The sequence below is a fragment of the Geotrypetes seraphini genome, chromosome 2 (assembly GCF_902459505.1).
Source record: "Geotrypetes seraphini chromosome 2, aGeoSer1.1, whole genome shotgun sequence".
Lineage (NCBI taxonomy): Eukaryota > Metazoa > Chordata > Amphibia > Gymnophiona > Dermophiidae > Geotrypetes > Geotrypetes seraphini.
Window position 1 is genome coordinate 297,457,436 of NC_047085.1, and position 25,069 is coordinate 297,482,504.

Sequence of the window (25,069 nt, forward strand, 5' to 3'; positions counted from 1 at the left end):
TGGAAGATCTAGAAAATAGGTCCCGTAGATCTAACCTCAGATTTATGGGATTCCCTGAAACGGTGGTGAGCCCTGCTTTATTGACCATCCTGGAAAATTGGTTGAGGGATACTTTTCCCATGCAGGTAGATGTGGGCCCCTTATGTATTGAACGTGCTCACCGTTTAAGACAGGAGCGAACTGGGGAAACTCGACCACAGATGGTTATCTTCAAGGTGCTTAACTACAATCATAAGGTGGAAATTTTGCGTCAGTATAAACAGCAACGAAACACATTAAAATTTGGAGATGCTGATATTCAAATTTTTCAGGACTACTCTGCAGCGTTAACGGAAAAGTGGAAATTATTCTACCCACTTTGTACCACTTTGGCAGAGAAAAAGGTGCGCTTTATGTTCATCTATCCAGCCACTTTGAGAATTCATCATCAAGGTCAGTGGCACTCTTTCGATTTATCCGTGGAGGTTGCCAACTATATCAACATTCATTTGCTGCGCCCGCAGAGTCCCACTGACTGAGGAGACTGTGGATAGAGTCTGTTGCTGTGCTGACTGCACTGGGGCAACCATAATTGGTTCCTGATTGAGCCATTTTGCGGACTATTACCTAGCGAGTTATATTTTTTATGAATATGTTACTCTGGTTCATGTTCATACATCTATATTTTTTATAGATTTTGGTACCCTTGATTGGGTTAATGATGTTTGTATTGTGTTCTTTGCTCTGTTACACTATTATTGTTGACTCGGGGTTCGGGAAGGCATCCTTTTGTGCCCTAACACACCAGTGGGACCACTTTGGTGAGATTCTGTTGTTGTGTCTTGCACAGGGGGAGGGGCTGGATTGGGATGGGGGGTGTGAGGGGTGGTGGTGGGGTGTAGATAGGGGAATTTCTTTTTTGATCCCATCCCCTAGTATTTTCTTTATTCCTGAGGAGGGGAGATGTGATTGCTGTGAATTCCTGAATGCTACCTCTGGGTGTGGGGGAACGGCTATACAAGCTGTTGAGTTTCTTTTATCCATTGGCCCCCTTATTTCTATCTATCTTTTCCGGGTGTGGCTGGGAACCTGGGATGGTTTCGTTCCATTGGTGATGCTGCAACTCATTTTAATTTCAGTAGGATTCCCATGTCCCTAGCACATGCAATCAGACTTATGTCCTGAAATGTCTCGGGCATTACATCCCCTATTAAACGAACAAAAATACTTAATCAGCTTAAACGCCATAAGGCAGACATAGTTTGCTTGCAGGAAACTCATCTGACAAATCTTGAACATGCCAAATTGGGTAGATCTTGGGTGGGGGATGTATATGCGCCCTCCTCCCCCCAGAAAAAGGCAGGGGTGGCTATCTTAATTAACAAATCTCTCCTGTGTAAGGCTGCCTTGTGGAGAGTGATGCGCAGGGCCGGTTTTTATTGCTTCATATCACTATGGGTACTTACTCTTTTCATTTGCTAAATGTTTATGCACCTAATGTATACGATCGTTCTTTCTTTGAACATATTACTGCTTTGCTGTTGGAGCGCGTGGCTGATCCAGTGTATTTGGCGGGGGACTATAATCAGGTTCTTGACCAGACTTGTGAGCAGTCCAACCCAGGGGTTCCATCTGGGGGCTCAGGTTTGCGTGCCATCCGCTATCTATGTACGACATTGGATTTGGTTGATCCTTGGCGTTTGCTTCATGCTAACGAGCGAGATTATATGCATAGATCTCATACACATGGTACGTTTTTTCAAATTGATTACATCTTAACTACTAGAACATCTTTTCTTAATATTGATACGGCTACTATTGGGCCCTCGGTTATTTCAGACCACGCATTGATTTGGGTAGATATAAACATTGGCTTTGGTATACGAGGCCCCTCTTGCTGGCGTTTTCCTAGTTACTTATTTCAGGATACACATTTTCACACCTACTTACAGCAAAAGTGGGAAAATTATTTGGAATTTAATGGTCAACATATTAATGAACCGGTATTATTTTGGAATACAGCTAAAGTAGTTTTACGAGGAGACTGTATTGCTTATGTTATCGCTCACAATAGAAGGTTATCTAGGGGCATCCTGCGCTTGGAATGTGAGTTGGCAGCTACGAAGCGCCAATACATAGTTTGCCTGACCCCCAGCGGCGAAGGAAGCTTTATTGTCTATAGAAATTGCTCTTAATTCCTATATCCATGAGAATACGACGAAAATGCTGTTTTACCAGAAAGTTAAATATCATCGATATGGTAGTCATTCAGGAAAATTATTGGCTTATTTGACAAAATGGGTGAAAGGACAGCGGTTTGTATTTGGTCTTATGGATGAGGTGGGCACTCTGCATCATATAACTGACCAGATAGCACACATATTTTTGAAGTACTTTCAGGAATTTTATGAGCAGAGAGACTGGGGTGCAGATACCCTTTTGGGGGATTTATGGAGGATTCGGGTCTCCCCAAATTAACTGAATTGGATGTGGAGACTCTTAATGCTCCTCTTACTCTTAGATAATTATAGAAGATAATTCAGATTCAAAGGAACTACTTTGCCCCAGGACCTGATGGCTTTACTGCCGAATTTTACAAACTGCTATCCTTTCAAATTGGTCCTCCTTTACGAGACTAGTATGATCACATCATAGCTGGGGGCCGTTTTCCTGATGGAGCTAATGAAGCCCTCATAACTCTAATCCTAAAACCGGGTAAGGATACCACGTCCCCTGAATCTTATCGCCCTATATCGCTCCTCAATGTGGACATCAAAATTTTGGCAAAAATATTGGCAGATCGCCTCTCATCTCTCCTTCCCAGAATTATAGGGCCTGCACAGGTGGGCTTTGTAAAGGGTAGACAGGCGGTGCAGAATGTTCGGAAGGTGCTTTTAGCCATGGCTCATGCTCACTCCCATGAGATACCCATGTTATTGGTTAGTCTAGATGCGGCCCGTGCTTTTGATCAGGTAGATTGGACTTATTTGTTTAAGGTCCTAGAATATTTTGGTATTTCTGGCTGGTATGCACTGGCCATTAGGACTCTACAGTGGTCCGGTTGCACGGCTATTAGTTAATGAAATTTCTACAGATGCTTTTCCGATTGGCCGTTGAACTCGCCAGGGCTACCCGTTATCACCACTTCTTTTTCTGCTTTATTTAGAGCCCTTCCTACGTACTATATTTAAAGACCCGGATGTAGTAGGTATGGAGTTTTGTAGCCAGATGGTTAAGGCATTAGCCTTTGCGGATGATTTAATCTTTACTCTGACTCAGCCACAGCATTCCATTACTCACCTTTTGAACTCTTTAGAGGAGTTCCAGTTTTATTCTGGCTTTATGCTTAACTATCAAAAATCCACAGTTTTGGCCATTCCCGCTACAATATAAGACACTTGGGAAGGTGACTTTCCGTTTTCTTGGGCACAGACCTCTATTAAATATTTGGGGGTGTGGTTACCTCGTGATCTTTCTACATCAGTGGTTCCCAACCCTGTCCTGGAGGAACACAAGGCCAATTGGGTTTTCAGGCTAGCCCTAATGAATATGCATGAAGCAAATTTGCATGCCTATCACTTCCATCATATGCAAATCTCTCTCATGCATATTCATTAGGGCTAGCCTGAAAACCCGATTGGCCTGGTGTTCCTCCAGGACAGGGTTGGGAATCACTGTTCTACATTATATGCCTGCAACATTATGCCTTTGAGGGAGGATTCCTTGCAACTCCTCCAACTTTGGAAAACTTTTCCCCTGTCGATAGCAGGACGAGTGTCCCTGTAAAATATGGTACTTTTCCCTAAATGGCTATACCGCTTTCAGGTTCTTCCCCTTTTATTGTCACCTGCCCATAGGGTTCAACTTACTAGAAGGCTACAACGATATGTTTGGGGGGGCAAAAAACCTCGAATGACTCTTGCTAGGCTCTGTCTTCCCAGAGATAGGGGAAGTTATGGATTGTTAAACATTCATTGGTATGCGATGGCCTGCCAAATACGGCATATCAATGATTGGTTTTGGGGTACTTTTTATTTCTCTGTTACTGAACTAGAATTGTCATTGTTATCCCCTTATCATGTTAGTTATTTCCTATATACTACAGCTCCGGCCCTCTGCTCCATAGTGGCATACTATCCCATATTTGCCCCTGCGAGACGGACGGACGCTATTTTGGATTGGGGGGCTTCCACTATCAATCCGAATAAATATTCCTGTGGTTTTTGAAGAAATTACTTAAACCTAGAGTTGAGCTCTGCACTTTAGGGGAACTTTCTTCTTGAAGAATGTAGATTTTTTTTTTTCATTCATGTTTAATTTGTATGAGAGAGAGAGAGAGAGAGAGAGATCATACCATGGAGCTAGGGCATGCAGATTCATTATGGGTATCCTGAAAAGGGGGGACTGGGACTATGAAGTGAAAGGCACACATAGAGAACAAAACCTTTTAAAAGCACATCACTTTGTTTATGTTTGTTTGAACGAGGATTAACACCACCGATTACCATCTGCCAGAGATAAGTACACCATTTAATACAATTTACTCACGCTGAGATTTTGGGTAATACTTTTCAGGTGGTCGAGGGACAGTGAAGGCAATGATGGTCCCTTTGTTAACCTTGTTTTGGTGATAACACTTAAAACACTGGTTATAAGGTCTGAGCACTTCACATTTAAATTTAAATTTAAATATTATTTAGTATTTTTGTTTAAGAGTTTTGTTTAAGAGCTGTGATTAATGAAATCGCTATAGACCATCATTACAGAATATAATTTTATTCCTCCAGTGATTTGTTTATCCTGAAAAGCTGACATCACTAGTTTAAGGGCTGATGCCTGCTGGAATCTTTCAGTATTGCCTTGCTCAAGCAGTAGAGGTATCCAGACCCAAAAAAACTTTTCCCCAACCCCATCAGAACATCACATTAATAACCATAATTCCCTGCTTCAAGCAAGGAAGGAGCAGAATGAAAATCCCTAAATACGAGTAACCCCTAATACAACAGTTTTTCAGGGTGGGTCTTAGACTGGTTTAATAGACCTCAAGGAATGGAAATTTAACCTTCCTTATTAGACCAGTCCACAACAAAAGAATGTAAAAGAATGGTCCTTTAATAGTAGGGTGAAGACAAGGCCCCCTGAATGTTTTCCCTGCCAAAGGCTGCATATGCTTTGGCCAGGATGTCTATATTGTAATGCTTTACGAAGGAATACAGCACTTATCAGGTCGTCAGTTGGCAGATATCTTTTGGTGGAATAGCCTGAGCCTCCACCAGGACGCTGCTAGGGCTTGTGTCAAGAGAGCTTGCAGCCCCACAACAACCTTGCACCTTACTATGTAAGTTGCATCAATAACCAATTTAATCTAGCACTCTATGGTGGCTTTGCATGCCACCTTCTCCCTCTGTAGCCCCTGAAACAGAACAAAAATCCTGTCGGACTTTCAAAAAGGATTAATCACCTTCAAATAGCCTAACACCCCTCTCTCCACATCCAGTTTATGAACCCTGTGGAAGCAGTCAAAGCCTTCACTCTTCTTGAAGGCTGGCAGAACCACTATCTGCTTGAGTGCTTGAGAGCCTGCAAGTAGGAGACCTATCTGAACAAACAAATCGCCACTAGTAACACACTTCAGAGTAAGATTTTTTCAGGGTAGCATAACTCAAAGGTTCAAAGTGGGATACACTGAGGACAAAATCGGTCCCACTGGGAAAGAGCAGCTTTCAAAGGAGGGCTGAGATGTTTGACCTCCCTTCCCACATCTGGGTTGGCTCCCAAGGATGAGCCCTGGACTTTGCCACAGAAGCAAGAGAGCTGCCACCTGGACTCTCAAGGAGTTGAGGACTGATCACTAATAGTAGATGTGTAACTTTTGTGACAGACATGAGGGAAGTCACTGCTTGCCCTGGATCGGTATCATGGAATGTTGCTACTATTTGGATTTTTCCCAGGTACCTGTGAACTGGATTGGCTACCATGAAGATGGTATACTGGGCTAGATGAACCACTGGTCTGACCCAATAAGGCTATTCTTGTTCTTATTAACATCATCCATGGTAAAAACGTAAGAATTGCCATACTGGGACAGACCAAAGGTTCATCAAGCCCAGTATCCTGTTTACAACAGTGACCAACCCAGGACCTAAGTACCTAGCTAGATCCCAAGTAGTAAAACAGATTTTATGTTGCTTATCCTAGAAATAAGCAGTGGTTTTCCCCAAGCCATCTCAATAATGGCCTATGGACTTCTCTTTTAGGAAATTAGGTAAACCTTTTTTAAACCCCACTAAGCTAACTGATTTCACTATATTCTCTAGCAATGAATTCCAGAGTTTAATTACATGTTGTGTGAAGAAATATTTTCTCTGGTTTTGTTTTAAATCTACTACTTAGTAGCTTCATTGCATGCCCCTAGTCCTAGTATTTTCTGAAAGAGGATAAGCAGCATAAAATCTGTTTTACTACTAGCTTGATGTATTGACTCAAGCAGTCTGTTCCAGATGCAGCAAGATCAAAGGGATGGAGTCTGGTGTTGGCAGTGGAGAAGGATACGGATAACGGACTTTACCTGTTGGAGTTCACGGGGGTGGGGGAAGGGGAGAATAGGGGGAGATAAGTGAGGAGAGAGAGTGAGGAGCTGCAGAATGAATGCACTTGTAAATCAGAAAGAGGAGTTTGAACTATTCGGAAATGGATGGGGAGCCAATGAAGTGACTTGAGAGGGGTAATGTATGGCAGGTCTGGTGGAATATAATTCGTGCAGCAGAATTTTGGACAGATTGAAGAGAAGAAAGATGGTTGAGTGGAAGTCCCGAGAGAAGCAAGTTGAAGTAATCTAAGCGAGGGGTGATAAGAGTGTGAATAAGGGTTTTGTTAGTGTGCTCAGACAGAAGAGGTCAGATTTTGGTAATATAGAGGAAGAAGTGACAGGTTTTAGCAGTTTGTTGGATCTGAGTGGAGAAGAGTCAAAGATTACTCCAAGTTGCAAGAGAAGAGTGTTGTCCATATAAATAGAGAATGGAGGGTGTGGGTTTAGGTGGAAAAATAAGCTCATTCTAGCCATATTCAATTTTAGATGGCAGTGAGACATCCAGGTTGCAATGTTGGACATGTAGACTGACTCAGGCCTGGATTCCTGTGGAGATATCTGGTAGTCTGGAGGTCTTTTTCTTCTTCCATGCTCAGTCCCACAAAAACTGCCTGGTAGTCTAGTGCAGTGGTTCTCAACCCTGTCCTGGAGGACCACTAGGCCAATCGGGTTTTCAGGCTAGCCCTAATGAATATGCATGAGAGAGATTTACATATAATGGAGGTGACAGGCATGAAAATCTGTTCCATGCATATTCATTAGGGCTATCCTGAAAACCCGATTGGCCTAGTGGTCCTCCAGGACAGGGTTGGGAACCACTGGTCTAGTGCACTCCTTCCCAACCCCCTGACTAGGATGCACCCTGTAGAGTGCTGGCGCAGTGGTTAAAGCTATAGCCTCAGCACCCTGAGGTTGTGGATTCAAACCCATGCTGCTCCTTTGATCCTGGGCAAGTCACTTAATCCCCCCATTGCCCCAGGTACATTAGATAGATTGTGAGCCACTGGGACAGAAAGGGAAAAATGCTTGAGTACCTGAATAAGTTCATATAAACTGTTGAGCTCCCCTGGGAGAACGGTATAGAAAATTGAATAAATACATTTTACATTTGATGGTTCCTGAAGACAGGAGTGCATGGGCATAGCTCTTGCCTCTTTTCAAGTATATGGTTGGGGGAGGGCTATTAGACTTCCTGGGAGGTTTTTTGGGGGGATGGGGACGATGACTCGACTATCAGGGATATGTGAATAAAGGAGGGAGGGAGGCTCTTGGACCACCTGGATTTATTTTTTCAGTGGAGCTGGAGGTATAAGGTAAGGGTGGGTGCTGCTAGAGATACTTTTCAAGGTGGCTAGAAGTGGCAGGCACTACCCTTTTATTAAATGTCAGTTTTACTATCCAATTTTTATTTAAAAATTTGATTAAAGGCTTATACAGATTTCTAAGCCAATTGCTGCTCAGGCACCGACAGGAAAGTTGGGGGGTTTTCTAAGCAGTAAATTAGTACCGCGATTTTAAACGCGGCATTAATTTTCCTGCTCTTATGAGCCTGAGCATTGGCATCCTTCCTAGTGCAGTGAGAGACAAACTGGAAGAAGCGGCCAGCTAACAGGTTGAACGCGTCCCCCACAGCCCCAGTCCAGCGCCTCTCCCCGCAAATTTCCTTCTCCCGCGGTCTGCACGCCTGTGGCGCAACTTCTTCCCTTCGCTAGCGTCCCGCCCCTCCCTCTGTGACGCAATTTCTAATTGCCTGGCGCAGCACAATGCGGTAGACAAAGAGAAGATGCGTCAGAGGGGGCGGGGCGCCCGAGAAGGAAATCAGCGGCGGCTGGCGGAGGCTTCTCAGGCATGAGTTTAAAGGTGGGGGGAAAGGGGTTTGAGACGGAGGGGGATTGTGTTGGACAGGGGAGGAGCAAGAGGTGGTAAGACGGCGGTGGAGGGTTGCTGGGCGTGTGAGGGCAGTGAAATGCGTTTTATTCGGTATCTCTGTAAAGGGAGCAGGCCATTACTGTATTTCTATTTAAACTTGAGAGTAAAGGGGCGAAGTTTTCCAGTACAGTTTTGTTTCTGGGGTGAGGTAGGTGGAGGGGGGGGGCCTTGCAGTTCAGAAAATTGGTTTCTTTTTCTTTTGGTTTGCTCTGATGTCTGGCGTTTTTCTGTTTAGGTTGCTCTAGCCCTTCACTTTCTAACTTGTTTGGGTGAGACACTTTTCAGGATTCCATTTCTGTGCCAGTTGAAGGAGTTTTGATGTCCCTGTCTTTTAACCTTACGTTTTTTTTTTAAATTTTCTTTAGACTGTACTTTAAACTATCTTCTGGGCTGCAGTGTTTTGATAAACTCGTGTTTAAAATCACTTCTTGAACTAAAAGCAGACTATAAAAGGAGCTTTATGTTATGTTTGTGAGTTCTTTCTTAGCCATTACAAACGTGTTGGCTTTCTCCCCCAATCCCACACCTCGTTTATTTAGAATAAACAAGCTACCTAATCCTTGTGTCCTATCATGACATCATAGGGGGTTGTTTGTTTTTTAGTGGGAGTCTTACAACTTGGTTGATTCAGAGGATTTAAGTTGTAAAATAATGCATGGCTTATTTTATGCCGGATTCCTGTTCCTCTTTCACTTTTTTTGAAGGAAATTGATGTCGTCATCTCGTATATTTTTTAAGAAAGTATACATGGTTCAATTCACTGTCTTTCTGTTCTAGGAAACACCTTTTGTACTTTCTTAGTTGTACTTTCTCTATGCTTATTTTTATTCACAACTTGGCCAAGGGTCCTTCATGACTCCAAGATTGCCAGTGTTTATCAAATCTTGCGACCATAACCACATGATTGTGGCCAAATAAAATTGTGTACCCCTGCCCCCTCCCTCCCCTAGTGCAGAATAGTGATGCTTCCATGAGAGCCCACCCAGGTCATGACCCCATTTGGGATCCCAGCCCACAGTTTAGAAAGCTCTTGGCTATTCAGTCTTAGTCCAAAAAATCAACAAAGTAGCTGATCCACAAGATCCAATGTGATAAAGAATTAGATTGAAAAGTCCTTTCAAAAAAATATTAATAAACTACATGTAAAATAGTAGCCAAAGATGGCCATGTTTTGCCCCTTCCAGGGGCTGCGACAAGGGCTATAAGAACTGTTAATAAATGTATAGAAATCATGTTGGTATAAAATCATGAAAACTTAAAAACATGCAAAACTAAACCATTAAATGCATAAATATTTTTTATGCATTTAGAGGGCCTTTTACTAAGGCACGCTAGCCAATTTAGCATGTGAAATGCTAACACACCCATTATATTCTATGGACACGTTAGCATTTAGCACATGCTAAATTGGCTAGCGCTCCTTAGTGGTTTACTTTTCATGTTTTAAGTTTTCAGGATTTTCATTAAAATTGCTGGTAGCATCTTCAGATTGGAGAGTGGACAGTGTAATGCCAAACTTTAAAAAGGGTTATCTGTGAAATTACAGACTGGTAAGCCTAATGTCTGTGCCAGGCAAATTGATAGAAACTAGTATAAAATCATTTCCCACTTTCTGTGGCTTCTCTTCTCCCCCCCCCCCCTTTAACAAAACCGTGCTGCCAAGCAGTGTGAGCTAAATGCAAAGCTGCCTATTCTATTCCTATGGGCAGCTCAGCATTTACCTTGCACTGCTTGGCACCGCAGCTTTGTAAAGGGAGGGATTTATTAGTGGACTTGGACTTTAATTATAAATACATTTTCAGATTGCTTTTGTAGTTTCAAATTTCCTAGTGTGGATATATATGTTAAGTCTCATGATTTTGCTGTACAAAGCTATTCTTTGTAATATCTTAAATGATATAATGGGACAGAGTCAACATGTATTCAACCAAGTGAAAGCTTGCCTCACTAGTTTTTCATATCTTTGATGACATGAATAAACATATAGATAAAGAGGAGCCAGTTGATGTATTGTATCCAGGATTAGGAAGTTTAGGAAGTATTAAGAAGTTTTTGACAAAGTTCTGCATGAGATTCCTGGGGAAAATTTAAAGAGCCATGAGATAGGAGGTAATGTTCTGTTACAAATTTGGAGCTGGATAAAAGATAGAAAAACAGAGGGTAAGCTTGACCATTTCTCTTAATGCAGCAGCATCATGGGGTAAATTGCTTTAGCCCACTACTTATGAGGAATTTAGGAAACGTCTGAAAACACACCTGTTCCTAAAGTATCTAGACAACCGATCCTCTCTTCTCTCTCCCCTCTATAGCGATTAACTCGTTCTATTGATCACTGTCTCCTCAAAAATGGATTTCCTGTCCTATTAACCCTCTTTCTTCCTCCCCTCTTAAAGTCAATCAATTTGTACCTTTGCTTAATCTTTGTAAACCGCATAGAACTTCATGGTATTGCGGTATATAAGCTGTTATTATTATTATTATTATTATTATTATAAAAGCATACTCATATGCTCTGCAGAAGGAATCCACTCCCTACAGTCTTTCCTTCTGCAAGCATGTCTGCAGCTGTGTGTGTTCTGCTCTTCCAATTTTATTGTTTTTAATTTGATGTAATGTCATCTACTTTTCTGGTAATTTCACATTTGAAGTAATTTTGGAGCTCTGCCTGCTTGAGAATTCAGCCTTTGGTCTGTAGCCGACAGTGGAATTATAAAAGGTTCAAAGAAGGGTGACCAAAATGATTAAGGAAATTGTACCATATGAGGAAAGTTAGAGGTTAGGGCTCTTCAGTTTGGAAGAGTCAGCTGGGGGTGGGGCTATAATAGGGTGTGCAAAATCTTGAATGGTAGGATGGGTAAATATGACTTGATTTCTTTCAAAAAGTTCAAAGGCTAGAGGACATTTTTTAAATGATCAAGAGAGAAAGTGGATAGCATAAGCTGTGGAACTCATTGCCAGAGGAAGTGGTAACAGCAGGTGGCAAATCTGAGATTTAAAAAAAAAAAAAAATTTGGACAAGTTCTTCAGGAAAAGTCCATAATTCTCTCCCACCCTCCTGGAATATTTTCTTTTTTGCTTTGCTTTTGTTAGGGTGTTTCTATCTAGTCTTAAGTAGGTTTCATATTTAATCATCTTCAGGATGAGGGTGACCATGGTCATATTCAAGTACTGGGGACTATGTTTGGCAGCTCTAACTATGCATCTTCAACTTGAAGTGGAGCAAAACGAACCAGTCTTTCTCCATACCATAGAATGCAATTTTCTGAAAAGCATGCAGTAATTGTTAGGATAGACTCTTCTAGCATGTCACTTGTTGGCAGACCATAGGTTGATTTCCTTCAGTAATTTCTGAACTTACTATTTTCCTGCCTCCCATATTGCAATCCACATAGATTAATGGATGATAAATTCATAAAATCCTCATAATTACAAAAGTTCACAAAAAGAAGACTTATTTTAAGTACTCTGTGAATGCATTTGTGTTTCTACCAATTTTTATTTCTTCCATTCAGTTGTGGATATTCTCTTCCTGGACACAAGCTAGGTAGGGTTGGTTGGTTTCGGGTGGTCATAAGAGCCAAAGCTTTCTGGAACATTTTTCTTGGTTTTCTGGTGGTATTTGTATGGAGGGATATATGGGTGAGGGAACACATTTGTTTGGGGATGGTAATTTGATGTGTTATGTACACTTATTGATTGTATATATTTCCTTTAAAAAGTGTTTGAAAGTACAAAAACTCACAATAATCAAACATGACACTTTTAAATCATCTTGTAGCATCCCTTGTACTCTCATATCATAGCTACTATGATAAAACAAAGGCTTGCTGAAATAAATACGCTTTCACTTTCTTTCCAAAAGACATGATGTTCAGTGTACAAAATTCTATCATAAAAAGCAGGTCTTGGATACAAATTCTGAGAGCCATACCCAAGAGTACCTGTGGGAAGGAAGTGATGTTGCATATGCCCATGATGGTAGAGAGTTCAGCTGACCGAGGGAGAGCTCGAAGTGGTTGTGCTCTGTAGTGGGTAGCTGGGATATATTCTTAGTAGTGTGGCTAGCAATAGCTAGTCAGAATAAGTAATTGGCAATTCTCTTGCTGTCGACAACCACTTCCAGAGCTGTGAAGTTACCCATTCCAGGAGGGAGACTTTTTTGACCGGGCTTAGATGCATTATGGGACCTTCAGCATTGATTTCAAGAGATAGAATCATGGACTAGAAATAACTACACTGTTTGGGGTTGTAAGTTTAAAACCATGACATGCAAAAGAATTCTCCCTCCTGAAATGGGTAACTTGGCAGCCCTGCATACAGAAGGGTCTGGTATTTGGTTGGATCATGATAATAGGACTGTTGGGGATCCTTCAAGCTGCTCTTGTGCAGATTTCCTGAATTTGTTATAGGGCTGTTCATTTGGAGTTCGTAAAAATATACCGACTGACTCCAGCTTAAAAAAAACAACCCAAACCATAATATATGGTAAATGTTATAATTTTATACTTGCATATATACATATTTTTATCCTGGATCTAGAGCTTTATATCCATAATTTATATCCATAGGAGAAAATGTATATCCATAGGAGAAAAATTTAAGTCTAATCAGTAGGAATCGGAGTCGGACAGTAGAAAAATAAAGGATTCAGAGTTGAAGGTTTAGTGTACCAACTCTACAGCCCTGATTTGTTTTCACAACAGTGTTAGTCAGGGGGCCCCTAACATTGAATCAGATTGGCTCACAGTGGTTATGATTTCATGAAATTGCACACCATGAGGACCCATCATTTCTCATTCATGATGCTCTTATGAACATGACTGCTCCCTGGGATACAGGGGAATAGTGTTGTGTAGTAAATGAAACACTAGTACATGTACACAAAAAAACACTTGCAGCATTTTGGGATGAAATGAGCATTTTGTGAGTATCTTAAGCTGCATCCATTAGTAGAGTAGTAACAGCAATAGTGAGCCTGTAACCTCAAGCTCATGAATATCTTTGGCTGAACTTTCAGATTGCAATGCTTTTTACTGGGTTGTCTCCAGTACCACTGTGACTCAGAACCAGGGTGGATAAATATCAATGATTAAAAATAAAAAAAATTGGCTTTTTTAAATGCTTTTTTGTGGGAAAAATCTAGTTTTCTATTTAAAATACATTATAGTCCAAAAGTTATCATGAAATAAGGATTAGTTTTTAATTATGTAACATGAGGCAGTGTTTATATTTTTGGGTAAGGCTTGATGGGTGGAGTAATGTTCAGAATGATCTTGTTGCATGTGCTTATATAACAGAAGGGAATGTCTTTCTTGCAGCAACAACTGATACCTCAAGAAATGCACATATAGCAGAATACTTATAGGAAGTAGCACCAAAGGCTATACTAAAACATGAACAAATATTCAATTATTTAGTGCACAGTTTAGTCACAGACAATGCTGCAAATGTATCCAAGATGAAAAGAAATTTAGAAGAGCACAAAGAAAATACCAAGCTAATAATACATGGTTGCAGTGCTCATTTGCTGCACCTCCTAACCAAAGACTTCAGTGTCCCAGAAATAAGATTAATGTCATTGAAATTGCTAAGTACTGTTGTAACAATCATTTTGCAGCAGCAGCTCTGAAAAGAATGGGTGAAATTAAGCTAATACTTCCACAAGATGTTAGATGGAACTCTGTAGTGGACTGTTTTTAGCAATATATCAAGCACTGGCCTATTCTGATGGCATCTGATTGCAAATTTTAAGATTATACCAGTAGGAATGAGTCTGTAGAAAACCATGATTTTAAATAAGTTGTTCCGACTAGTGGCTTAAATCATTATTTAAATCAAATCTGTTCTGCTCAAAATTATATCATACATGCATCCATTGTAAGCTTTGGAAGTTACTGAATGAAACCAAATTAGATTTGCTTTGATTGTGCAAGTTAGGTGAGCACAGAAATGGGCCATCAAGTTAATCTCTTTGGTAAAACATGGGACAATTCCTTAAGCTGAATTGTTCAGTTCCACATTTGGTCTCACCAGATCCCTTCTAAATTTCAAAATGTTCTCCAATGCTGTCTTGGTGATGTGAGGAGTGTCCTAGTGTTAGAGTTGCTGCCTCTTCAATTGCCCCAGGTATAAAATAAGTGTGTGTGTATATACACACACACACACACTTATTTTATACTTATTTTGTACCTGGGGCAATGGGGGATTATATGTATGTGTGTGTGTAAACTGCTTTGAGTGTGGGTGTGTAACTACAAAAATATGCTATATAAGTCCCTTCCCTTTTTGATGACGATTTCTGCTTCCCGTCCATACTAAAATTATTGAACAGACTGTGGTATATCTATAATATGGAGATACTGTCTGTAAAATATTTAGGTGCTGTTTCTAAAGGTGTTTGTAAGTCAGTAGGTCTAAAGGAATCTTCTAGTAAACAAATTAGCATGGGCTGATATGACAAATGTATTGAAGCCCATAGGGATTTAAAGGACTTCATAAAAGAGGCTCTAAATGTGTAGCATGAAAAGGTGAGCTGACTAAAGCTGAAATACTGCTCTGGAATGTTTCAGAAAGACAGGTACAATTTAAGGAACTGTTTACCCAACTTTAAACGAAAAGCTTAAATGTTTATTAAAATACTTTTTTTTTTCTCTTTATCACTGAGAGGAGCATATGTTCACCAATTTGTTTTTATCTGAGTTGAATAGTTGTGTGAGATAGTAATACATAAAATCTTTGAATACAAAGACTTCTTGAAACTGAAATAAAATAAATTAAGGTGTTCACAGCTGAATGGATGGACTTATGAGTTCAGCTATGATTTTTTTCCCCCCTTCTGTAGGCCAGAAAGTTTTGGTACAAAGGAGACTGTAGAAGAACACTTTTCACAGGATAAAATATTGACACTTGCAAACACAGAGCAATCATCTTCATCTGACTGCACTTGTCCTTTGGAATCATTGGAACCAGAGTCTCTAACTTGTTCTACTGAACTGAATTCCAGAGGAATCACTGCTGCTGAGAAACATAATGCTTGCTGTGAAGGAGAGACTTACACATGTAAAAGGTATGTAAAATCTATCTTGCCTGCTGCAGGACATTTGGCCCACTGGTATTTCACTCAAATTCCATTAGCTTTGGAGCTACTATGATAGCTAGAACCAGAAGAGAGAAGAATGAGAAGCCGAAAGGGTAGAGAAGGAAGAAAGTGGAGAGAAAAAATATAATTTTAAAAGGTACGGAGTATTTTTTATTTTTATGCCCCTGACAGTTGTTGGTTGGTTGTTTTTTTTCCGTGCTGGGGCTCTTTGGGGGATCATGCACACTATCTAGCTTTTTCATTCTTTGTGTATCTCTTATTTGTATATTCTGACTTAATTTAATAGATTCTTTGGCAGCCACACAATGGAGGGTGGGATGGGGGGGCAAAAGGTACTGGGGGGATGTTTAAAAGGATATGGGGTATGATTTTAAAAGGTATGGGGGTATTTAAAAGGGTAATAATAATAATAATAACTTTATTCTTGTATACCGCATTACCATACGGGGGTATGGGGATGATTTAAGGTACTGGGGAGCTATGTGGGGGCATGGGGATGATTTAAGGTACGAGGGGGGCATGGGGGATGATTTAAGGTTGGGACCTGTTGGCCAGCCTGTCACTAGGCTACTAGGCCTGCCTGCCTTGTGCCCTGTCCCACTACCACTAGACCACCAAAGAGGGAACAGGGTACAGAGCCTGGCAGGGAGAATTTGGTTCAGAATGTGGGGTGTTTTTTTTTTTTGGGGGGGGGGAGGTTTTGTTTGTTTTCCTCCTAAATCTAGAGTGCATCTTATAGAGCGAAAAATATGGTATATATTGCATACTAAACCTTCTATTTCTGGGGGTAAAGAGGACACCTTTTTGATGATAATAGAAAAAAGATGTTTAATAATACACTAGTCGTTAAGCCTGTTACATTAACGGGTGCTAGAATATGTGTGTGTCTGTCTGTGTTTCTTTATCTCTCTCTCCTTGGCCGTTGTCTGTGTCCTTCTGTCTCCCCTCCCCCCCCAAAGCAGCCCCCTTTCCCTCTCCCTAACTGTCTCTCCATGGCCCTCTTCTGTCTTCCCCCCAGAGCAAAGCTGTCTGTCCCCAGCACACCTCCTCCCCCAAAGCAGCCCCCTTTCACTCTCCCTGTCTCTCCATGGCCCCTTCTGTCTCTCCCTCAGCACACCCTTCCCCCCTCCCTCTGGCCCCCTGTATTGATTCCCCTGCTTACCCTCCCTGCATCCCGGCGTCTTCTGGCCTGCTCCAGGCTGCGATTGTGGTGGCCGGCCACAGCGAACCTCACAGGCTGCTCCCCAACCCGGAAGCATGCTCCCTCCCGACGCGATCCCGTGTGTCAGAGGGAATGTGCTACCGAGGCCGGAAAGCGGCCCGCCAAAGTCGGCCATGATCGCAGGCTGCCCCGAAGAGAAGGATCAGCGGCAGCAGCAGCGGTGAGCGAGGGCGGGAGATGAGGTGCTTGCTTCCGGTTGGTGAGGAGCTTGCTTTGGGTTGGTGAATGAGGAGGGGAGTGGCCAGAGTGATCCCTGGCCGCGTTCTAAAATGGAACACGGCCACAGATCAGAAAACACGGCCCCAGGGATCACGATTTTTCAAGAGCGCATGCGCGCTCTAGGGTTTTATTATATAGGATTACTCAAGCAAAGCACATGAAATATATATAGCATACTAAACCTCATTCCCAAAAGGCTAAGAAAATAAGAAGAGAACCCTTACTCACACCAGCTGTGGTTCAGAGCAAGTGGACATGTCTGATCCAGCGAACTGTCCGTCCTGATACCAAAACCCCTGTTTCTGCCAGTGACTTATTGATGTCGGCAGCAGTTAATTTCTGATTCTGTAGAGCCATTCTTACTATCCTTATATCAGTCTGAGGTGTTATAACCTTTTTCCAGCCCCTTCCAGCCTTGTTTTTGATGCTTCTAGTCTCTTCAAAGTGCTTGCAGAGTTTCAGTATTCTAGCCAGCGACACATCTTGACCAATTTTGGCTACAATCTTTCGGTAACTGTAGCCTTCTTTCTTAAGGTTATGGCTGTTGCTCTCTTAGGCAACCAGTCAAGTCTCTATTGCAAAATTTAGCATACAGCTGTAATTTTAGTGTATTTAGATAATTAATATTAATTAAATTAAATCACAATTAATGAAAAATAGCCATTCAAATTTTGTCATATTGCACAATGGGCCTTTAGAAAACACCCACAAGCTGTGATGACTACATCGGAACGAAACAAGTAAATCATTTACTGTACTGTATGTGCTAAAAATCTAAGCAGTACATATCAAAAGAAATGTAACAGATTGCTTACCTTTTTTATGTCAAATCAGTAAAAGTCATTCCTAACCACAAAACAAAATTACTAAACAAATATTACCAGTAATCTTTGTAAAAAATGAAAGAATGTTTATAAATCATCATATGTTGCAGGATTAAATAAGTAACTGGAGCAACAGTTAAATAAACTTCTGTAATCTCAAAAAAACTCAAAATGGAATTATAATTGTTTTAAAAAAATATGGGGGCCATTAATGACATATTTAAATGATTGGACACCTTTAAATGTTTGAGATTTATAATGCGATAAGGTATAATACTTAAATGAATAAACTTTATCCCAGGACAAGCAGGCAGCATATTCCCACACATGGGTGACGTCACCGACGGAGCCCCGCAGCGGACAGCCTCGAAAGCAAACTTGCTTGAAGATCTCGAACTTTTGAGCACTGCACCGCGCCTGCGCGCGTGCCTTCCCGCCCGAACTAGGGGGCGCATCTCCTGAGAGGATCCTCAGTTCGTTTATTTCCGCGGAGACAAGAAGACACGTTCTCTTGCTCTGCAGCAATTGCCTTCTCATCACCGCGGCTGTTTCTTTCTTAAAGTCGGTCGCTGTGCTTGTTTCTTAATCCTTTCTTTTTCTTTTCATAAAAAAAAAAAAAAAAAAAAAAAAAAAAAAATATTGTTTTTCTTTTTTTTGTTCGGCCGTCGAGCTTTGGGCCTAGGCCTAGGCTCCTTCGTTCAACACGGACTTTATTTTTTCCATGTCCCGGCCTCTTACCGGGTTTAAACGTTGTCGACAGTGTAATCGGGTGATTTCTGTCACCGATCCCCACTGCCGTTGTTTACAGTGCCTGGGTTCTTCTCATTCTCCAGAAGATTGTCATCGCTGCTTCACCCTTACTCCTCGGGCCTTTCGACGACGTTGTGCTCAATTTTTTCAACTTTTCGGCATGGAGCAATCTTCGGACCCGGCCTCGACCGTAGCGGCTGCTCCGGTCTCGAAGGCTTCGACTCCGACGACCTCGACACCTGTGGTCTCGAAGGCCTCGACCCAGGCTCCAGCTGGAGTTTCGGTCTCGAAGGCCTCGACCTATTCTACCTCGGTTGCCTCGAAGACGACGCCATCCACGAAGTCTTCTACGGGGGGTAAGTCTCCGAGTTCTCTTTCAGGTGCCGTATCCAAGAAGCCACCAGAGTCCTCGGCACGTCCTCCTTCGAAGCGTACCTCCAAGATAAGGGAATACTCACCTTCGAAGTCGCCCTCTTCGGAGCGTACTGCTGCACCTACGAGGTCAGAATCTTCTGTCTCGGTGCCGATGCTAGAGGACATGTTGAAATCTATACTCACAACTCAGATTTCCTCCTTGGTAGCTCAATTGGTCCCGTCCTCGACCTTGCCTCGGACTGATCAGCCTGTCACTCAACCAGAGCTTCCAGTCTCCCGAGGCCGATCCCGGACACCGAAGAACATTTCTTCATCAGAGTCTTCTCCGGGCTCACCTCCTCCGAAGCATCGATCGAAGCATTCAAGACCTGTTCCTTCTAAGCTTCGGAGGGAGTCTTCGAATTTGGATATCGAGGCTTCTTTACCTTGTTCTTCGAAGTCAAAGTCGAAGCATGGATCTCGACGAGCCTCGACTCGAAGCCCTTCTCGATCCAGAACACCGTCGAAGCCAGTCCGTCGAGACAGTCCTACACATACCTCGACTCATTCTGTAACTCGTACACTTGCTACTTCTCCTTCCAGGAGTTTGAAAAGAAAGCATTCTCTTACTCCAACTCACAGTGCAGCTTCTTCGGTCACTCTGCGTCTGGAATCAGACCTTTCACCATATTCTAGAGAGGCTTCTCCATCCTATTCAGTTCAACATAAATCACGCAGTGGTTCTCCTGAGGAAACATCTGATCCAAAATCAGTTTCTTTTGCCAAATTTATCTTTGACATGGGCCAAGCTCTCAAGATAGACCTTCATTCAGACTCAAAATATACTCCTGAGTACTTAGCGGATATGGAGCTTCCCCATCCTCCAAAAGAGTCACTCAGATTACCTATGACTCCTGTTCTACAGCAGACCTTCACTCGCAATATGGAAACTCCTTATTCTATCACTGCTATCCCATCCAAATTAGAATCTCGTTATAGAACGGTCCCATGTAAAGGGTATGAAAAGTCTCAACTTTCTCATCAATCTCTAGTTGTAGAATCATCATTGAAGAAAGCACATCCCTCCAAAATCTATGCTTCGGTTCCTCCTGGTAGGGAAGGCTGTACCATGGATAAGTTTGGACGTCGTTTATACCAGAACTCTATGATGGCAAATAGAGTTCTTAATTATAATTACATATTTACGTCCTACTTCAACCATTTTTTAAAGATTTTATCTTCATTTTACCCGGACATCTCTACCAATCGCCTATCAGAATTTAAAAATAACCTTAAGACTCTTTCTCAGTTGAGACTTTTCATGCTACAAGCTTCCTATGATGCCTTTGAACTCTTGTCTAGAGTGTCGGCATTTGCAGTAGCTATGCGTAGATTAGCATGGTTACGGATAGTGGACATGGATCCAAACCTTCAGGATAGATTGGCTAATCTTCCTTGTCAAGGAAATGAATTATTCGATGACTCTATTGAGGCAGCTACAAAGCGTCTTTCAGAACATGAGCGCTCTTTTGCTTCCCTCATTCGTCCAAAACCTAAACCTGTACCAACTAGAGGTTTCAAACAAACTCCACGTCGCTATCCGCAGAAAACAACTCCTGCTTTTTCTAGACCTCCTGCTCGTCGGCCTCCTCCACAACAAAGGCAACAAAAATCTCAGACTCCTGCTGCCACCAAACCTGCTCAGTCTTTTTGACAATCTCGACCTGAGCATTCAAATTTCTCTGTTTCCAAATTCTCACCTCCCCATAGGAGGTCGCCTGTCCACTTTTTATCACCAATGGGAGCTCATTACTTCAGACCTCTGGGTACTTACCATCATACGAGAGGGATACTCTCTTCGACTCCTTCAGGCACCTCCAGATCGCCATCCAAGAGAGTGTCTTTCAAATCAGTCGCATTTTCCCCTTCTTCTTCAAGAAGCTCGAGCTCTTCTCCTACGAGCAGTGGAGGAAGTTCCTCTTCCACAAAGGAACTTGGGATTTTATTCCCGTTATTTTCTAGTTCCCAAAAAGACGGGGGATTTGCGACCGATTTTGGATCTCAGAGCTCTCAACAAATATCTAGTCAAAGAGAAATTTCGAATGCTCACTCTGCTGACTCTATATTCCTTGATGGATCAAGGGGATTGGATGTGCTCTCTAGATCTCAAAGAGGCCTATACTCATATCCCTATTCATCCAGACTTTCGCAAGTATCTCAGATTCCAGGTAGGAAATCTTCATCTTCAGTACAGAGTTCTCCCCTTCGGACTGGCTTCTTCTCCCAGAGTTTTCACCAAATGCCTAGTGGTTGTAGCTGCAGCTCTTCGCAACCAAGGTCTTCAAGTATTTCCATACCTAGACGACTGGCTCATCAAGGCTCCCTCTTTTTCAGGGGTTATTGCAGCGACCCAACAGACTATTCTTTTTCTGCAAAGTTTGGGATTTCACATCAATTTTCCCAAATCTCAGCTGACTCCTTCTCAGTCCCTCCAGTTCATAGGAGCTACTCTGGACACTATCAATCTGAGAGCATATCTTCCACAACCACGTCAGGATGCACTCCTTCAACTGTCTCACCAATTCTGCCAACTTTCCTCTGTTCCAGCAAGGAAAATGATGGTTCTGCTTGGTCACATGGCTTCTACAGTTCATGTGGTGCCCTTTGCCAGACTTCACCTTCGCATTCCTCAATGGACACTGGCATCTCAATGGCAACAATCAGTGGATCCACCAACTCGACTAATTTCCATCACGCCTTCATTAAAGAAGTCTCTCCGCTGGTGGATGCTCTCTTTGAATCTTTCAAGAGGTTTACTGTTTTATCCTCTTCCTCATCAAAAGGTCCTCACAACCGACTCGTCAATGTATGCATGGGGAGCTCATGTGGACGGTCTTTGCACTCAAGGGCTTTGGACCCAAGCGGACCGGCGGTGTCCTATAAATCTGTTGGAACTCAGAGCGATATTCTATGCTCTCAAAGCTTTTCAGCATCTACTTCACGACATGGTGATTCTAGTACGTACCGACAACCAAGTAGCCATGTATTATGTCAACAAACAGGGAGGGACGGGATCTCACTCCCTCTGTCAAGAGGCTCTGAAATTGTGGCAATGGGCGATTCTTCACAACATCTTCTTCGGAGCGGTTTATATTCAGGGTCAACAAAATTGTTTAGCGGACAAATTGAGTCGTCTTCTACAACCTCACGAATGGACAATCAATTCTCCTACTCTTCGCCAAATTTTTGCTCGATGGGGGATGTCACCTCTCAACTTCAAACTGCCTCAATTTTGCTCTCGCATCCATACTCCTCAGCGTCTCGAAGCGGATGCGTTTCTACTGGACTGGAGGAATCAATTCCTTTATGCTTTTCCTCCGTTTCCTCTGATTCTCAAGACTCTAGTCAAGCTGAAATCAGACCGGGCCACCATGATTCTGATAGCTCCTCGGTGGCCCAGGCAACCTTGGTTCTCCCTTCTACTTCAACTCAGCACCAGGGAGCCTCTTCTTCTACCAATATTTCCTTCTCTTCTCACGCAGAATCAAGGATCTTTGCTTCATCCCAATCTACAGTCTCTACATTTGACAGCTTGGTACCTTTCTATATAACAGACTTTTCTCAATTTTCTCCGTCTGTTCAAGATATTTTACTTGCTTCCAGAAAACCATCAACTAGACAATGTTATGGTGAAAAGTGGACAAGATTCTCTGCTTGGTGTTCTACACGTAATTTACTTCCCAGATCTGCTTCCTTGACATCAATTCTGGACTATTTACTTCATTTATCACAATCTGGACTTCAGACTACATCTATCCGAGTCCACCTTAGTGCTATAGCTGCTTTTCATCAGCCTTTGGATGGAAAACCTCTTTCTGCACATCCTATGATTTCTCGTTTTATGAAAGGACTTCTCAATCTCCATCCTCCTATTAAACCACCTCCTGTGATTTGGGATCTCAATGTTGTTTTAGCTCAACTTATGAAATCTCCTTTTGAACCACTTGACAAAGCTCATCTCAAGTATCTCACTTGGAAAACTGTTTTCCTGATCGCCCTCACTTCTGCTCGATGTGTCAGTGAGTTACAAGCGTTAGTGGCTGATCCACCTTTCACAGTTTTTCACCATGACAAGGTTGTTCTACGTACTCATCCTAAATTCTTACCTAAAGTTGTTTCAGAATTTCATATCAATCAGTCTATTGTTTTGCCTGTATTTTTTCCAAAGCCTCATTCTCATCCAGGAGAGGCGGCTCTTCATACATTGGACTGTAAACGTGCTTTGGCCTTCTACCTTCAACGCACTCAACTTCACAGAACATCTCCTCAACTTTTCATATCTTTTGATCCGAACAGGTTGGGACGTCCTATATCAAAACGCACAATCTCCAACTGGATGGCTGCTTGCATTTCATTCTGCTATGCTCAGGCTGGTCTTTCCTTGCAAGGTCGAGTGACGGGCCACAAAGTTAGAGCTATGGCGGCGTCTGTAGCTTTCCTCCGATCGACTCCTATTGAGGAAATCTGCAAGGCTGCCACTTGGTCCTCGGTTCATACTTTCACCTCTCATTATTGTCTGGATACCTTATCCAGGAGGGATGGCCATTTTGGCCAATCTGTTTTGCAAAATCTTTTTTCGTAATATGCCAACTTCCCTCCATCCCTTCTATTTAGCTTGGAGGTCACCCATGTGTGGGAATATGCTGCCTGCTTGTCCTGGGATAAAGCACAGTTACTTACCGTAACAGTTGTTATCCAGGGACAGCAGGCAGATATTCCCACAACCCTCCCACCTCCCCTGGTTGGCTTCTTGGCTAGGTATCTGAACTGAGGATCCTCTCAGGAGATGCGCCCCCTAGTTCGGGCGGGAAGGCACGCGCGCAGGCGCGGTGCAGTGCTCAAAAGTTCGAGATCTTCAAGCAAGTTTGCTTTTGAGGCTGTCCGCTGCGGGGCTCCGTCGGTGACGTCACCCATGTGTGGGAATATCTGCCTGCTGTCCCTGGATAACAACTGTTACGGTAAGTAACTGTGCTTTATTGATATAGGGTAGTTTAGGGTAGGTTGAGGGAGGGTGGGATATATATAATTAAGATTTTGGGATAAGAATGTACAAGTGATTTTGTATAATATAATTTATAACATTATATACTTGTTGTTGGAAGTGAAAATGAATAAAGATTAAAAAAAAAAAACAAACAAAAAAAAACTCTAAATGTTTCCACAATTTTGGCCACTAGTGGCTCACTGTTTCTGAAATTCTATGCAGAATAGAACTGAAGCACATAATTACAATTGAAGAGCACTTTTTTTCCATATCTCACTCAGTTCATTTTTTGTCAGTTTTGAGCTATGGACATGCCAGGACACCTTTATGAAGCCTATTCTGTAAAGCAAGGGTGGGAAACCTTGGCCCTCAAGGGCCGCAACGCAGTTGAGTTTTCGGGATTTCCCTAATGAATATACATGATGAGATCTATTTGCATGCACTGCCTTAATAGATCTCATGCATATTATTGGAGGAAATCCTGAAAACCTGACAGGGTTGTAGCCCTCTTCACCTACCTCTGCTCTAAAGAAAAGAAAGCACCCACTAGTGGATGTGCAAATATGCTTAGATCTTACTGACTGTAGAAAACCGAAGCTATGCTCATAACTCACACATCTAACTTATAGAATAATATGAGACCTGCCTTCTGAGCACACCCACCTGTAAATACATGCTACATAACTTATACCCTATATGTCATGTTTGTCTGTTCAAGTTAGATTGCAAGCTCTTTTGAGCAGGGCCAGTCTATTAAATGACTAAATATAAAGCACTGCATATGTCTTAACGCTATAGAAGTGATAAATAGTATTAGTATGTAATTAATTTTGTTTATCAAGGCAAGATTTATTTACTGTAGCTTATTTATGTGCCAAATCTCCCTAAGTCCATGAGTTGCTTCTTTTGTCTGCCCCCAAATCCCCCGCACCATGGCACACTCACCCCTTAACACTTCCCCTAGTCTCCCGTTGCACACTTCCTTTTTTCTGGCTCCCCCATTTTCAGCCATGGCAATAGGTCTGCTCGTTCACTCTTCCCCTTCCCCGCTGAGCTCCTG

General features: G+C 42.2%; 1 protein-coding gene across 1 annotated transcript in view; it reads left to right on the forward strand.

Annotated features, from left to right (window-relative positions):
• LOC117353662 (ubiquitin thioesterase otulin-like) overlaps positions 1–25,069 on the forward strand; it is a 104,310-nt gene that overhangs the window by 18,072 nt on the left and 61,169 nt on the right. Inside the window, exon 3 of the mRNA XM_033929855.1 lies at positions 15,339–15,563. Within this exon, the coding sequence (XP_033785746.1) occupies positions 15,339–15,563 (225 nt within the window). The remainder of the gene's footprint in view (positions 1–15,338; positions 15,564–25,069) is intronic.